Raw genomic sequence first — 16020 nt, 5'->3', positions numbered from 1 at the left:
GTTTGACCTCTCTCCACCACTGTTGACTTTGATCTTTGTCACTACTAACGCTTACAAGATTGTCGACGAGTACCACCTAAAGGCCCTCAGCCTCCTCCAGTGGAACCTCTCCTTTTCAAAACCATCATAACCTGAGATGGATTTGTGGTTTTGGGTTATGATTTATGATTTGGGGTTCTTGATTTGTGGCTTTTTTATTTGGGATTTGAGGTTGTCATTGGTGATTTGGGGTTCTTGATTTAGGGTTGTGATTTGTTGGACAAGTGGCCTCAGAAATTTTAAGAAGGGGGGGTTGAATTAAGATTTCATTGACTATTCCTAATTGAAAATTTTCCCTCACTTAGATATTCCCTAGATTCAATTATTTCTTTAATTGTAAGTTACTCGAATAACAAATAAGGAGAAGTAAACTTAAAGAAATATAAACACAACATAAAGTAAAAGAGATTAAGGAAAGAGAGAATGCAAAATCGGATTTATACTGGTTCGGCCACAACCCGCTTGAGATTTCCATTATTCTTGTAAAATCCTTTACAAGCAATGAACCACAAAGGACTTCCCTCCTTTGTGTTCAGTGATTACAACCATGAAGTTATTCCCACTTCTTGCAATGAACCCCAAGGAACGTTGGTCCCTTGTGTCCAGTGATAACAACCAAGAAGTTATACCCACTTCTTGCAATGAACCCAAAAGACGTTGGTCTTTTGTATCCAGTGATCAACCAAGAAGCAAATCCTGCTTCTTGCAATGAATCCAAGGAACATTGGTCCCTTGTGTTCAGTGTTTGCAACCAAGAAGACCTTCTCTTGAAAACAGTCACCAAGAGTAGGTCTCTTGAAAAGCTTTTTTGTAACAATAGAGGAGAAGAAGAAAATAGAATAGCACAAGTTTTTGCCCAATGAACTTTTCTTAACAAAGCAAGTGTTGAACAAAAACTCTTAGAAAGATGTTGAGAATAAGTATTTTGAAATTCGTGTCATGGTCACATATTTACATCCATTTGATGGCTCTTGAAGAAACCATGTTAAAAGTTGTGACTTTGGCAATTTCTTCAAAACCAGTCACTTTAAAAAAGTTGTGACTCTTGGCAATTTCTTCAAAAACCAGTCACTTTTAAAGTTGTGACTCTTGGAAATTTTTTCAAAACTAGTCACTTTAAAAGTTGTGACTCTTGGTAATTTTTCAAAACCAGTTACTGGTAATCGATTACCATAATGGTGTAATCAATTATACAGTTTATTTTATCAAAAGTTGTGACTCTTCATGTTGAGATTTGAAATCCAACGTTCAAAAACCACTGGTAATCGATTACAAATATTGTGTAATCGATTACACTATTTTGAAAATATTTTTGAACGTTACAAGACAATGGTAATCGATTACATGTCCATGGTAATTGATTACTACTTTGTAAATCAGATATAAAATGTTTTGGGCTTCGGGTAATCGATTACTAGCTTATGGTAATCGATTACCAGAGAGTAAAAACTCTGGTAAAAGATATTTCTTGAAAAATTCTCTTGGACAATTTAGTGTTGTTCAATCTTTTCTTTGAAAAATTCTTTTTAATTTACCTTAATGCTTTTCTTGAGGCTCTTGCATATCTTGAGTCTTCTCTTAAATCTTCTTGATTCTTTAATCTTGAGTCTTCTCTTAAATTTTGATTCTTTAATCTTGTTTGAAAAGTTAAATACAACACTTATTAAGATAATTTTTTTTCCTTGGATGCCACACTTGTTTTGAGATAGAAGAAATATATTCTATTACATGTGAACTTTATATAATAATAATAATAATAATAATAATAATAATAATAAAAATGTAGATTAAATTATTATTTTGATCCGTGAAAGTGTATATCATTGTTACATTAGTCTTTTGAAACTAAAAAAACTCCAAATAAGTTTATGAAATCTCTAATTTTTTTCATATAAGTCATTATACCACTTAATGTCATTTTAGTGTTTTAACATATGTTTTATTATCACAATCAATGTAATTGATGAATTTTACTTTCAAATAGTTATTTAAAATTTTATTGGTTTCAAAGAGTGATATACACTTTCAAGAACCACCAAAACAATGATTTTCTCTAAAATATTAGGTTTAAACACATTATTGGTTCCTTTAGTTTTCTTTCATTTTTTGTTTGGTTCATGTGTTTTATAAGTTGAGATATAGGCCTTTATAGTCATTATATGCACTACTATTATTTTTTTGTATAAAAACTTACTTAAAAGTTCCTACAAGTTTAGAAACTAACAGGTGTTTTTTTTATATATATAAGAATAAAAAACAAGTAATAGGATTCAAATTCAATGTGAATAATTTCCCTTCTATCATTATTTATTCTATTTCAAGGCCAAAATCATAATTTTCTTTATTAAAGAACACAAATTCCTATTACTTGTCTAATTAGTGTTGTTTAATATTTTCTTAATTTCAAATGAAGGACTTAATAAATAAAAAGCATTTGGGTGTTGCTAGGTGCACCCAGCATTATTGTCGGTGCACCCAACACCCTACATGAAAAGCCAAAAATACCCTCATGTATTTTTAATAATATTTTTGTGCACCCAGCTCATTCAATTTGATCCGCGCGTAGGTTTTTTTGATCCGCAGAAGATATACTTGATCCGTAGTTGGCATAGATGATCCGCATGTTTGTTACGGATCAAGTTGATCCATATGGCAATCGCGGATCAAGTTGAACCGCAAGTGACTTACGGATCAACTTAAGAAGATTACACAAATCAAGTTGATATGCAAGTCACTTGCGGATCAACTTAATTTGCAAGAAGCTTGTATCTTTGTTTTTTATTTTAGATGGGGATTTTATTTTATTTTTGAATACGAATAACATAAAATTTGCACGAATTCAAACGTAAAATCATTCCAATCATAAAATAACATTACATTAACTTAAAGAGAGTGGAAAGAAATAAAATTAGCATCAAATACGATAATTAAGCCATGCTAATTTTGCGACAAGGACATAGACTTCGTCATATCAGCAATAAGTGTCTTTTCATCTTTAGTCAATCGCCCGACATATGGATGTCCAACTAATGACTTGGCCAATTCATGATTATGAATCCCACAAATCAACTTCGCCATCTAGCCTTGTCCTCCAACCACTGGTTTGCGACGAAGCTTGAAGGGACACCCACATTTCCTAGTCCCAGTGTCTCTTCTAACAAATTCTTTCTTCATACACTTATACTCGCCACTTCTTTCACAGTCAATTAACACAAATGAAGTCCTTCCTCTACTACCTGTGTTTCTGTCAGACCTTACAAGCACCGTCATAAATCCATTTTCATAAGCAACAGATCGAGCCCATCGCAAAACATTCTCTCGACTGTCAAACACCTACAAACCAATCCAGATAATTTCAATTTCCTACAACATATTCATTTTATTAAATCACTCACAATCATGAACATTATTACCTGAGAAGTATTGAACGCATCCGAACAATAAACATGCGGTTCATTCACACCACATTCTTCTTCATTTTCATAATCCATATCCACTTCTTTAGGCATTATACCTTCATACATCCACTGATCTCCGTCCATCTTAACAATAAATCAAAAATTTCAACACAAACATAGAACACATAACCGAACTACACATAACATACAAAACTATACATCATTAGTAAAAAGCCAAAACCCTATTTCATTATACACGTATAAACAATTCAAATAAAAAATGACAATACAAAGTAATAATTTAAAAACAAAATTAAACTTTAAAATTTCAAAAAATAAAGCCTTTTGCTTATCAACTTGATCCGTAACAGGCAACTTGATCTAAGGCAATGAAATATACATGCGGATCAAGTTGATCCGTAAACTTCTTACGAATCAACTTGATCCGCGCAATCTCCCGTACACCAGAACGCACTCAACATTGTGTACCTCGTATGCCGTATGCCGCCGACGATCATTGCAACACCGAACACCAGAATGCACCTTCACCTTCACGTAACCTAACCGTTCACCGAACCAAACCAATCGCAAGGAAGGAAGCATTGCACACCGAAGAGAGAAAAGAAAGAGACAATGCGCAAATGGAAGCATTGTGCCATTTTTAAAAGTCGGATGCTGGGTGTAGTAAATGGAGGCACTGTTCATGGCAGCACTATTCATGAAAAGAGAGAAAGAAGGGGCAGCCGCGACAGCAGGCAGTAGGGGCAATTTTGGCAATTTCAAAAGTAGCTGGGTGCACCAGCAATAATGCTGGGTGCACCTAGCAACTCCCAAAGCATTTTCTTTTCAAAAAAAAAAAAATCACAATCTTTAACATTCGAGCAAACCTGAGTCCTTGAGTGTGATTAGTCCGTTCGTGAGTTCAGCCAGTATCAGTCCAAATTCCAACCATAACTTTATACAAATCAAATCCAAGACCAGTCCACATACAACAACAAAAACAAAAATGATCCCACGAACCCTTGCTCCGGTCGTGGTTCCTCTGAAACCCATCACCTCTACGAGGTTCTTGTTGTTCTCCCTGTCCCAATTTTCCACAACCCCGAACCGCGACACCGCAATTCTGGCGCGTCTTAAACACAAAGACTGGCTCACTCCGAAAGAAGCCACCACCCTCTTAACCTCCCTCACACACCCTTCCTCCACCCTCACCTTCTTCCACCTCTACACCTCCCGCAAGGACTTCCACCCCTCCGAACCCCTCTGCACAACCCTAATCTCCAAACTCGCCCAAGCGCACCAACTCAACCCTATCCTCACCCTCCACCAAACCCTAACCAAACGACGCCGCTTCTCCGACGACTTCTTCTACACCTTAATCAAAGCCTACGCGCACTCCTTCCAGCGCGTGGACATGGCCCTCCAAACCCTCCACGACATGAACTCCTTGTTCCACTGCTCCCCTTCCACGCGCACTTTTAATTTCGTCCTCAACGTGCTCGTGAACACGCGCCTCTACGCCGCGGCGCGCGAGCTTTTCCTCCACGCGCCGCCGCTTGGGGTCTCCCCGGACGCGTGCACGTTGAACATTGTAATCAAGGGGCTGTGCGCGCGCGGGGAGATGGACGCGGCGTTCGGGGTGTTGGAAGAGTTTCATGAGTTAGGGTGTGAAGCGAACGCGCGTACCTACGCGACGCTGATGAAGGGTTTGTGTGAGAAAGGGAGGGTGGAGGAGGCTTTTGGGTTGTTGGAGAAGATGGAGGAAGAAGGGGTGGAAACTGACGTGGCAGTGTACAATGTGTTGATTGGGGGGTTGAGGAAAGTGGGTAGGGTGGATGAGGGGTGGAGGGTGTTGGAGGGGATGGTGGGGAGAGGGGTGTGTCCCAATGAGGGGACTTACAATGAGGTGTTGTGTGGGTTGGTGGAGAAGGGGAGGGTTGAGGAGGGGAAGGGGGTTGTGGAGAGGATGGGGAATAAGGGGTTTGTGCCTAGCTTTGGGGCCTATAAGGATTTGGTTAAAGGGTTTTGTGAGAAGGGGTTGGTTGGGGAGGTTGAGTGGGTTGTTTGGGATATGGCGTGGAAGGGGTTTGTGCCCAAGATGGGGATGTGGAGGAGGATTGTGAAATGTGTTGTTGACAGGGAAAGGAGTGATGGGTGGGTGGTTGGTGCCATTGATGGTGTTTTGGAGGATTAACAATTAAAGGTTTTAAAAATTGGTCTGCGAGAGAGCTATTTCGATCGCAATGTCAAGATTTTTTGAGTCAGTGTGCATGCAATTGTGACTGCAATAGCCGCCTGGTATTTTGACTGCAATGTCAAAAAATTTGGAGTCATCGTGGATGCAATCAGCCACCTGCTATTTTGAAGGTTTATGGATTCAGTGTGTACATGCATTATGCAATTGTAACTGCATCAGCCTCCGGCTATTCTGACCACAATGTGAAGGTTTTTGGATTCACTGTGCATGCAATTGTGACTACATCAGGCTGACCACTGTTTTCTCTGCAATGTCAAGGTTTTTGGAGTGAACGTGCATGCAATTGTGACTATCAGCGGTCTGCAATTTTTTTTATCACAATGTCTAGGTTTTTTTATTCAGTGTGCATGTAATTGTGACTGCATTATCAGCCTGTTATTTTGACCACAACGTCAACATTTTTGGAGTTAGTGTGTATGCAATTGTGGCTGCATTATCAGCCTGTTATTTTGACCACAACGTCAACATTTTTGGAGTTAGTGTGTATGCAATTGTGGCTGCATTATCAGCCTGTTATTTTGACCACAACGTCAACATTTTTGGAGTTAGTGTGCATGCAATTGTGACTGCATCAGCCACTCACTATTTTGACCAAAAAATCAAGATTTTTGCAGTCACTGCATTTCGGGATTAGTTTGATTGGCGGGGTGCATGTTTCAGGAGAATCAGGACCAATATGATTATGTTTCGAGAACTGTTAAGATTGGATATGTCTTTCAAGGATTAGTCTGCGTGTTTTACTCATCATCACTGAATGCTGCTAGTATGCGGTTTTGGGAATCCAGAGAAAGAGTTGAACTAGCCACATCACTTGTACTATGATTCTGCCCTGGCTCAGTTCGTAAGTCAGAGAACTTGGGTGCCTGTGCCGACGACTGCATTTGATTGAAAGTTCATGGAAGTGTTGGAATCTAACAAAATTTAGTCCAATCTGTTCTTTTGTATTTTTGAAGGAAGTTTCAGTAAGAAACAGTTTAATAGCGTGTTCGGAAATGTATCACTAGCCTCGTTGGTAACTCTTATTCAAGGATATAGAAAATGCCCACCTTGAATGTTGTACCTGTATGTTTACCTTCTCTTACAACAAACACAGTGTGAATAAAACATAGACAGCATAGGCCGTTTAAAAATTGGTTAATATCGACTCTCTTAAAGCTATAGGAGAACAAAATTAGATTGTAAATCTTGTATTCCTTGTAAAGTTATTTACATGCTTACAAACTACAGCACCATCTGAAACCCGAACATGTTTATGTAAAACCAGTCTGACATTGACGATCACAGGACTATTACTGCAATCAAAATCTGCCTAGAACTGTAGAACATGGGTATGAAATGATGGAGAAAATATGCTATGCTACTTGAGACATTCTTCATTGAGACAAACTGATGGAATCTTTTTTATCTGCCCCCATTTCCTCTTTATCATGCTCCAGTTCAGCAGATTTAACAAATTCTTCCCTATACCTGTCAGAGGAGCATGTATTTTCAGGGTCATCTTTTTCATTTGCAATTTCCGTTGTGGCTTGATTGTCCACATTAGTGTTTGATGGAACTATTTGAACCACATTCACCCCAGAATTGGGGGAACCATTGCTGCCGGAGACCACAGCAGGAGAACCAACTGGAGTTCTTATTACATCTATGGGAGACTGAGCTGCAACAGATTCCTGATCAGAAGAGTCAGATTCATGTTCTATTTCTGGAACTGTTGGAGACTCATCTTTAAATTTCCTTGATTTACAAGAAAGAACGTGCCTCAAGCCGCGAGCCGATTTTTCTGCATGTTTCAAAATATTCTTTGCCATATCCTTGACATTTCCCTTGGCACTGGCAGGGCTCTCAGGACTACTCCCTTCTGTTGATCCCCCTTCTGCCTGAACCTTACCAGTTTGAAAGCTAGAAATGTTATCATGTGGAGACAGCAACTCCTCACCAACAGGACTCCGGTGGAATACTGACCCAATCTTGTGCAGGCCCTTCCTAACCAATCTCATTCGATGTTTTTCTTCATGATTATTATCAGGACTGCTGCTGTCATTGTTCAAGGATCCTGATACAGTTGAATTACCACTGCCAACTGAATCATTAGGCTCCCCATGAATTTCTGTATCAAGACGCCGACTCTTCCCTTTCCTAGGCTCCCACCTTTGGGAAACTTCACTTCCTGGGTGATGAACCCAAACTCCTGTCTCCTGTTGCCCTTTGATATCTATAGGCTCATAGTTATCTGCCAACTTCTCAGATTTTTCAGGTGGAACAGGTGAGAAGGAACTATTATCAGTGGTCTCATTTGCTTCAAAGGAGTTTTTTGGTTCTTCAAAGTCCATTGGTTCCTGCTCACATGTAGTATCAACTCCCTGTACAGATAAAATTCAAAATTGAAATAAAAGAGACAAACACCAACCACACGTCAAAAAACATTGAAGCCACTTATTGCCCCACATGCTATTTTTCATTTTCTTTTGTACTCTGTTCTTATCAGAATGTTTTTCTTTATTAAATATTGATAAGTACCAATATATTTGAGAGGCGGAAATTACCTTTCCATTATCTTCAAGAATAGTTATTGCCAAATGCAAACTCCCCATTTTTATGTTCTTAAGCGACAGCCACATATCATGTCTTTGCCCATCCCTAAATTCATTGATGTTCACAGAACAGTCCCTGAAAACAGTGCAATATTCAATTATTCTGATAAATACAACAGTGACAGAATAAGTGGCAGGAAATCATGGGAAACATATACAATGAATAAAGGATAGCAAGACAATACAAAGTGGTTGAAAAGAGATCAAACAACATATTTAAAGAAATATTATCAAACTCGTGGGAAATTGAAACACTCAACATTCAGAATTACGACTCAGTAAATCAATCAATAAAAGATTGAAAAAATATAGTCAGGGAAACAGATTCTGAAATTCTGTGAGTGGATTATAGTCAGGAAACAGAAGCCAAGATATTGGGAATGAGACAAATGCTTCTTTAACTGTCCCATGGTTGCAAGGATTTCATCAAATGTGGCACAAGCAAGAATCATTGTTATCAACCACAAATAATAAATAAAGTCTGTATACCAGAATGTAACCACACATACTTGTTACAAGCACACACTCTGTGATAATCAGATATGCATACATCATTGTTACAAGCATGTACTCCATGATAACAAGAATGATATCATATCATTAATAATATTGTGCAAAGAACAAATCAAGATGAAGTTGATTCTCAGGTAAGAAAATATTTGCTCATTTTGTTTTCTTAGCAGTGTCTTAAAGGTACAATTAACTGTGCACGCACGCACACACATATTTTACAAAATACAAAGTTTATAAATCGGAACAAACCCAAGGATATCATCATAGAAATGGTCCTTGTCACGAACTGCAATAACCAGCACATTGTCAGACTCCCAAGTTATGATGGGAATTTTAAATTCCTCATGCCATTTTGGAGTAAGTGTTTTCCTTTGTATTTTTGTCCTGAATCTGTATACACCCATTTGACCTTTCACATAAGGATCCGCTAATCCTGAATCATACTATAATTTGTTATGCACAAATAAAAATTCTAACAAAAGATCATAAGAATCACAGGTAAGGGATAACCGTTTAGGTCTGATGGCTTCATGTCAGATGCTTCAATAACTTCTACTTTTGCATAAGCAACAGGTTCCTTCTCATCCACCTTGAACCAAGACTCTGTGAGATTAAGAATCACAAATGGATAGAGTTTGATGACAACCATAAGTTTCTCTAAAAATTTCCACAACCGAAGCCATCATGTATCTAGAGAGGGCTAAGGAAATGTTCTTTCTTCACTAAAGATATGTGATGAGAGAAGATCAATGGCTAGAGTTTGATGACAACCATAAGTTTCTCTAAAAATTTCCACAACCGAAACCCTCTATCTATGAAACCATGAGTAATTCCACAACTCAAATGTTACATAAAAAGTTAATCCCCATGCCTACTTGGAGAAACTAAATCCATATGCATGAGGCTTGTTTTAGCAAACTTTCTGAGTTCAAATAGGTTTTACAATTAAAAGATTAGGCAACACAGACCAGTAAAATCAGCATTTCATACTTTATTTGAACAATAATTGATTATCAGAAACTGGTACCTTACATGTCCATGATATGTTGATGAGCACAATACCTAATTTTTATTTAAAAGAAGAATCCCCAGGGCTACCAAATAAATCAGTTATTGCAAAAGTCTATGAAAAGCATGATATATATTTACCTTGCTGTGGTGAAACAAATTTCTCAACATCAACAACCAGCATATTGGGCTGCAAAAATTCCAAACATGTAAATATAGGAAAATAATTAAAAGGCTACAACAGTTTCTAATAGCCCATCATTTGATATTTTTGTCCCATCATTTCAATACCCCAAGAAGCCAACATTAGTAAAATATACAAAACTAACAAGATGGGAATGAAACAGAGAACAAACTTCACCTCAACAAGGGTCTGTTCAAAAGCAATAGACAGCAGCTTATCCTGATAAAAGATAAGATAACACAAATTACTTACAGCATGAGCAAATAAAAATGAACACACATTTTGCCTAAAATCAAGGTATACTTACTAGCCACCCAGCAATGCCTGGAAGTTCAGTCATATCAAGCCCATGAGTAAACAAAGGTTTGACAGTCATTTGAAAATATGGAGGTTCAACAAAGCATACACGCAAACGGCCAATAAAAGGCCATGTCGGGAGAAACTTTACCCCAACTAAGACCTACAGAATAGACAAATAAAATAATATTACTAATGATAATAACATAATAATTTAATAAATTTGTTTTATTCCCCACTCAATACAACATCATTCCTAATGATAATAACACTAAATTAAAATTAGAATTAGTAAATTATTTTAATGTTAACTAACAAAATGCAACACCACCCCACTCAATACACCATCATCATCTCTTTCTTCCAACAAAAGATCATTTCTAAGAATCAAATAACATGTGAGAATATTATGAATTTCCCTTTAAAAAAAATCGGCGCATGCACATCCCTGAATCCAAGCTTGTATCCATGAACTTTTATTGAGTAAATATAGAAAAAAGAATTTAATATTCAACAAATGTGTCACTGTAAAATCAAAATTCCATTGTCATACCTTCCCTTCAACATGCATTCCTGTAATGTGCAGTTTTGCCCACATTCCAAAGCCCAACCTTTTTCTTAGTTTCACAGCAAGTATAGCACTCATATCATCAGCCGTGAGAAAATTCAATCCTAACTCCAGAACCTACATGAACGACACGGTAATGTATAAATCAAAATGAACAAAATTTCATTCACAGATGCAGAACAACACAATCCCTTGGTATGCTGCTTTAAAATTTCACATACCAAGTGATCATCATCACTCTGGCGAAGAACGCGGACTTCAGTAATCAAAGGTGGGTTTCTTCCCAAGTATAGGTGCTGAACAACAGCTTCTTTCTGCAAATACAGTACACAGATGTCAATATTTGATCATACCAGAAGTTGAAATGACAATTTTATATTCACACAAACATAAAAATAACTAAAACATATAATGGACCAAAAGAGTTAAAAACTGCATCTTTCTTGATATATGAAATTCATATAAAATAATTAAGAAAATGGTTGAAATTCATATTGTTTGATCAAGCACAATCAAAGACAAATAACCGAACAGTACGAATCATACAGCAGTCCAAGGTTTGTACTTCTCTAAGAACCATGGTATTATAGGGAACAATATCTTTTGAGAGGTAATCTGTTCCATGCATATGGGCCATATGTTTTCAACTGCATGGTTCAACCACCGGACTGTTTCAGAATCTGAAAGCACCTGAAGCACAAGACATTATCCAAGATGTATCAGTAAATCATCATAGCAGAATCCTTGGCCATTAGAATATGGCATCTCAAAATTTAAACTTGCAGTGATAAAATGAAAGATAATCAAAGAACTGAAAATTAACTTACAATAGAAAAAAAAAACATAAAATACATATTAATACATTAATTTCCTACTGGAGCGTATTTTTTCTTATTCTCTTAGTTTTAGTCATTTCATCCTCCTTTAATTAAGCCATATAATTTTATTTTCATCATCAAATGAAAAACATTGTTTTCAAAGAGCATAAAGAAAAGAATCTTGGACTAACTTCAAAGAGGAATTTACTCATTAGCAGTTTTTTTTTCATTGACTACAGTTCATTTGATTTACTTTTCATGATCTACAAAATCAAATAACCACACTAAAACCAGCAGCATTACCCTTCTTTGATTAGCTTGCTTCCACTCCTCAAACTGCAACTTCCTCCGCAGCCTCGTAACATAACGCTCATGAACCTTCCCAAAGAAAAAAAATAAAAACATCAAAGTCAGAAACACAATAATATTCCAATCTTTTTTCCCTTTCCCACCCCCCCCCCCCCCCCCCCCCCGGCCATTTTTTCTTTCTTTTCCCCATCACCAACTATTCAATCAAAAAAAGAAAAAAAACAAAGATAAAAGGCACAAAAAAAAAAGTATCCAAAAGTTGGTAAAACTCCAACCATGATCCTTACCAGAAAAAGATAGATCAAAGCCACAAAATAAGCAACCGTGTGACACCAGTTGAATGCAGAGAGAATCCATAGCCCAACAAGCACGATCCCCACATGATGTAAGATCGAAACCTCCATTAAATTCATCCCCTTCAAACCCCCAAAAAGAGTGGGAAAGAAAAAGAAAAAAGAATCTTCAAAACCACCCCTTAACTGAAATCACCAAAGTTGCAAACTTTATAGACACCCATTGATCTAAATCCAACTCTGAACCTGATAACACGCGAAATGCATGCCCACAAAGGAACCCCAAAATCTCTTGTATTAAAAAACTGAATCCGGGGCCCCAAAAGGGTATGCATAATTGAATATTCAAATCCAGGTACTGTTGTGACAACAACCTGGAAGGACAGGAATGTGTCAAAATTACGAAGAAATTCAATATTAAAAAAAATGGTTATGGAAAGTGGAGAAGGTGAAGTTTGAATGAGTGTGTCCCAATCGGGGGGTCCAAGGGGATTGAATTGAACCCTTGTGAATATTTTATTGTATTGATTATGGAAACAGTGAAACGGTGCCGTAATGGAGAAGTAACGCGGCCAAGAGAAAGATGAGTAGTAGTAGAATTTAGTAGCATACAGATGCTACCAGGCAAAAGTAAAAATATTTCCCATGGTAAGAAAGTTATCTCCATGGTTCGATTAAAATTGATAATTAAAATAATGTGAAAGTGTTCAAATATTATTATTTTTTTTCTTTTCTGTCACCCGTCAATGCAACTTCCACTTCACCGTCAGCTCTCCACTTCTGCTCACTCCTTGTCTCGAGTTTTGTGCCACAGACGAGGTTCCTGTTCATTGGCTTTGTCAACGACAACATTCCAACGTTTTTATCGTTTTGCGACCACAAGAGTCGTCATCGTGTTGCTCCACATTATTTGCTCTTAATTCAAGGACTTTGGTTCTCGTTGTGGTTCCTCATTGGCCCTTCTCCCTTTACATTCTCCAACCACCCTTATCTCTCTTTGGCACCATCCTCACAATCACCACCGCAAAACTCACCATTGTCGCCGCCTAAAGGATTGTCGTCGCCGTCACTGAAAAGGAACCATTTGTTCCCGATATCCTTGGTTTCAAATCCAGACAACCTCGGTTGGGTTCGTTTTCATATCTAATGATTGTTTCATTTTCAATCTCAGATTTGAGATTTTGTTGATCTCTTTGTTTTTTTATAACAGATATAGTGATGGTACTTGATGTTCGATGGTCAAAAAGAAGGAAGCTTTGTCTTTCTCCGTTGGGTAGTGACAACGATAACGGTTCTTTAGGCAGCGATAGAGAATTATGCGGTGGCGATGGTGTGGGCGGTGTCGGAGACCGAAGGGAGAAGCTCTGGCGAGAGAAAAAAAAGGAAAAAAAATCTCATATTTTTTTATTTTATCTCATGTGAACAATTCCATCATAATTCGTATTTATCTTAACCATTAAATTAATGTCAATATATCTAACGACTAAAATATCCTTTCATGCTATGCGTAAAAAATTTAACTTACACACGATAACCGGCAAAAATTCCAAACTGGTGCTCTTTTAGAAACTTATTCCCCAAATGGGGTTGTTTCCAAACATATTCTTGAAGGGTGCTCTTTTTTCACATAAACCCCATGCATGGCGCCACCACCATTGGCGCTTTCGGGGAGGAGGTGACACGTGGCGCTGGTGTCGCCATTCCCACCAGCACCTTGCCTTTGTGCCTACGTGGCGCTAGAGACGCCAGCAGCAATGGCGCGTTGAGCATGGTGCCAGTCAAACTGGCGCGTTGAAGGCCCTAGGGTGCAGCAGCGTAGCCCAAAGTGCAGTGCAGCAGGGACGCGCCATTGGAGGTTGCGCGTTGCAGGGGGGAGGCGCCATCACGAGGAGCGATTTGCTTTCAAAAAAAAAGTTGCCTTTATATGCAGTTCTCCTCCACTGCATTGCTCCTCACTCTCCTTAGCCTTCGACTTTCATCTTGGTTATTCAGAAAGCTTGCTTCATTTGCTTCTTTCGTTTTTGTTGTTTGTAACTTCTTGGTAAGTTTTTTTTTAACTGATAATAAATTTTAGGTGTGTTTAGGTTATAAATTTTAAGTGTTATATGTTACGTATGTTTAGGTTAGGTTTGTTTTATATGTTATATGTTATGTATGTTTAGGTGGTAGTTTTAAATTTTAAGTAGTAATTTGAAATATTAATATTATTTGTGTTATATGTATATGTTATAATTTTAGTTAGTATGTTATTATTTGTGTTATAAGATACATTAGATTTAGTTGATTTGTTAATATTATTAGTTTGAGTTCTTAATTTTATATAGTAGATTAGATTTAGTTTAAATTTTTTATATGGTAGATTAGAAATAGTTTTAGGTAGTGTAAGTTATTAATTTTATATGGTAGATTAGGAATAGTTTAAATTTTTATATGGTAGATTAGGTTTAGTTAAAGTTTTTTATATATTAGATTAAGAATAGTTTGAGGTTTTGAAAGATATAATTTTAGATTAGGTTTAGTTTAAATTTTTTGTATGGTACATTACATTTAGTTTAAATATTTAATATGATAAATTAGAAATAGTTTAAATTTTTATATGGTAGATTAGGTTTAGTTAAAAAAATTTATATAGTAGATTAAAAATAGTTTTAGGTTCCATAACTTATTAATTTTAAATTAGATTTAGTTTAAATTTTGTATATGGTACATTACATTTAGTTTAAATATTTGATATGATAAATTAGGAATAGTTTAAATTTTTATATGGTAGATTAGGTTTAGTTAAAAAAATTATATAGTAGATTAAAAATAGTTTTAGGTTCCGTAACTTATTAATTTTAGATTAGATTTAGTTTAAATTTTTTATATGCTACATTACATTTAGTTTAAATATTTGATATGATAAATTAGAAATAGTTTAAATTTTTATATGGTAGATTAGGTTTAGTTAAAAAAATTTATATAGTAGATTTAAAATAGTTTTAGGTTCCGTAACTTATTAATTTTAGATTAGGTTTAGATTAAATTTTTTATATGGTACATTTCATTTAGTTTAAATATTTGATGCTAAATATATATATATATATATATATATATATATTGTTTTAATTTTTAGTCGCAAATATAAAAATTATGTTATATATGTAAATTTATATTTGTGTGTAATTTAATTTATTTATAGAATATATATGAATTAGGTTATTTGTATAATATATTTTGTTATTAAAATTAAAAAAATAATTTATTATTTATGTAAAGTTGTGTTTGGATGTGATTTAATTTATTTGTAGAATATATTTAAATTTCGTTGATTGTGTAATATATTTTGTTATTGAAATATTTGGAATTTGAAAAATATAATTTGTTATTTATTTGAAATTTGGAGAGTATGTTTAAATTTTATTATTCATTTTATTGTATTATATTTTATTTTACAGGATCAATGACATCTTCGTCGTCATGCTCATCAAATATACAAACTGGGTTTGGTCCAATTGATGGTGACATTTTGTCGATGCAACCTAAGCATGTTTGAGAACATGCTTGGATTGGGGAACCAGACAGAAAATTACATATCAGACGAGCAGTCCCGACGTATCAAGGTGAAGAACAAATACCAGAGGAAATTGTTCCTCTGCTTCGGCAATCTGAGTTTTATTAGATAATGAAGATGGGATACCTAAAAATAAATGCGGCCTTAATTAGTGTGTTGATTGAAAGATGGAGGCCCGAAACACACACGTTT

The 16020-nt window shown here is 36.0% G+C and overlaps 3 protein-coding genes across 3 annotated transcripts; 1 reads left to right on the top strand and 2 right to left on the bottom strand.

Annotated features, from left to right (window-relative positions):
• Positions 1-2938: 2938 nt before the first annotated feature.
• On the bottom strand, positions 2939-4157 carry LOC102668590 (uncharacterized). Its single transcript, XM_006598087.4, has 3 exons — positions 3927-4157; positions 3453-3581; positions 2939-3372 (listed from the first exon to the last, which is right to left on the bottom strand). The coding sequence occupies exons 1-3, from the start codon at positions 4155-4157 to the stop codon at positions 3118-3120; spliced, it is 615 nt and encodes a 204-aa protein (XP_006598150.1). The 3' UTR covers positions 2939-3117.
• A 286-nt stretch (positions 4158-4443) lies between these two features.
• On the top strand, positions 4444-5631 carry LOC100798923 (pentatricopeptide repeat-containing protein At3g14580, mitochondrial). The gene has a single exon (XM_003545830.1). It carries the CDS (start codon positions 4444-4446, stop codon positions 5629-5631), a length of 1188 nt encoding a protein of 395 aa, XP_003545878.1.
• Positions 5632-6865: 1234 nt separating this feature from the next.
• On the bottom strand, positions 6866-12771 carry LOC100798393 (C2 domain-containing protein At1g53590). Its single transcript, XM_026125624.2, has 13 exons — positions 12522-12771; positions 12270-12398; positions 11977-12051; positions 11402-11545; positions 11077-11169; positions 10841-10972; positions 10298-10450; positions 10168-10209; positions 9948-9996; positions 9309-9401; positions 9048-9231; positions 8238-8361; positions 6866-8054 (listed from the first exon to the last, which is right to left on the bottom strand). The coding sequence occupies exons 1-13, from the start codon at positions 12540-12542 to the stop codon at positions 7068-7070; spliced, it is 2226 nt and encodes a 741-aa protein (XP_025981409.1). The 5' UTR covers positions 12543-12771; the 3' UTR covers positions 6866-7067.
• Positions 12772-16020: the final 3249 nt, after the last annotated feature.

The sequence above is a fragment of the Glycine max genome, chromosome 15 (genome assembly GCF_000004515.6).
Source record: "Glycine max cultivar Williams 82 chromosome 15, Glycine_max_v4.0, whole genome shotgun sequence".
NCBI classification, from domain to species: Eukaryota; Viridiplantae; Streptophyta; class Magnoliopsida; order Fabales; family Fabaceae; genus Glycine; species Glycine max.
This window is presented reverse-complemented; position numbering and strand designations above follow the sequence as displayed.

What these genes read in the sequence shown, in the direction of transcription:
- LOC102668590 (XM_006598087.4), bottom strand. Translation starts at nt 4,157, where the DNA reads ATGAATAGTGCTGCCATGAACAGTGCCTCCATTTACTACACCCAGCAT. An exon ending in GGCGGCATACGGCATACGAG is followed by an intron (nt 3,582 to 3,926) that starts GTACACAATGTT and finishes TTTATTGTTAAG; the next exon opens with ATGGACGGAGATCAGTGGAT. An exon ending in ATGCGTTCAATACTTCTCAG is followed by an intron (nt 3,373 to 3,452) that starts GTAATAATGTTC and finishes ATTGGTTTGTAG; the next exon opens with GTGTTTGACAGTCGAGAGAA.
- LOC100798923 (XM_003545830.1), top strand. Translation starts at nt 4,444, where the DNA reads ATGATCCCACGAACCCTTGCTCCGGTCGTGGTTCCTCTGAAACCCATC.
- LOC100798393 (XM_026125624.2), bottom strand. Translation starts at nt 12,542, where the DNA reads ATGCATTTCGCGTGTTATCAG. An exon ending in AGTACAAACCTTGGACTGCT is followed by an intron (nt 11,170 to 11,401) that starts GTATGATTCGTA and finishes CTGTATTTGCAG; the next exon opens with AAAGAAGCTGTTGTTCAGCA. An exon ending in AGAGTGATGATGATCACTTG is followed by an intron (nt 10,973 to 11,076) that starts GTATGTGAAATT and finishes TCGTTCATGTAG; the next exon opens with GTTCTGGAGTTAGGATTGAA.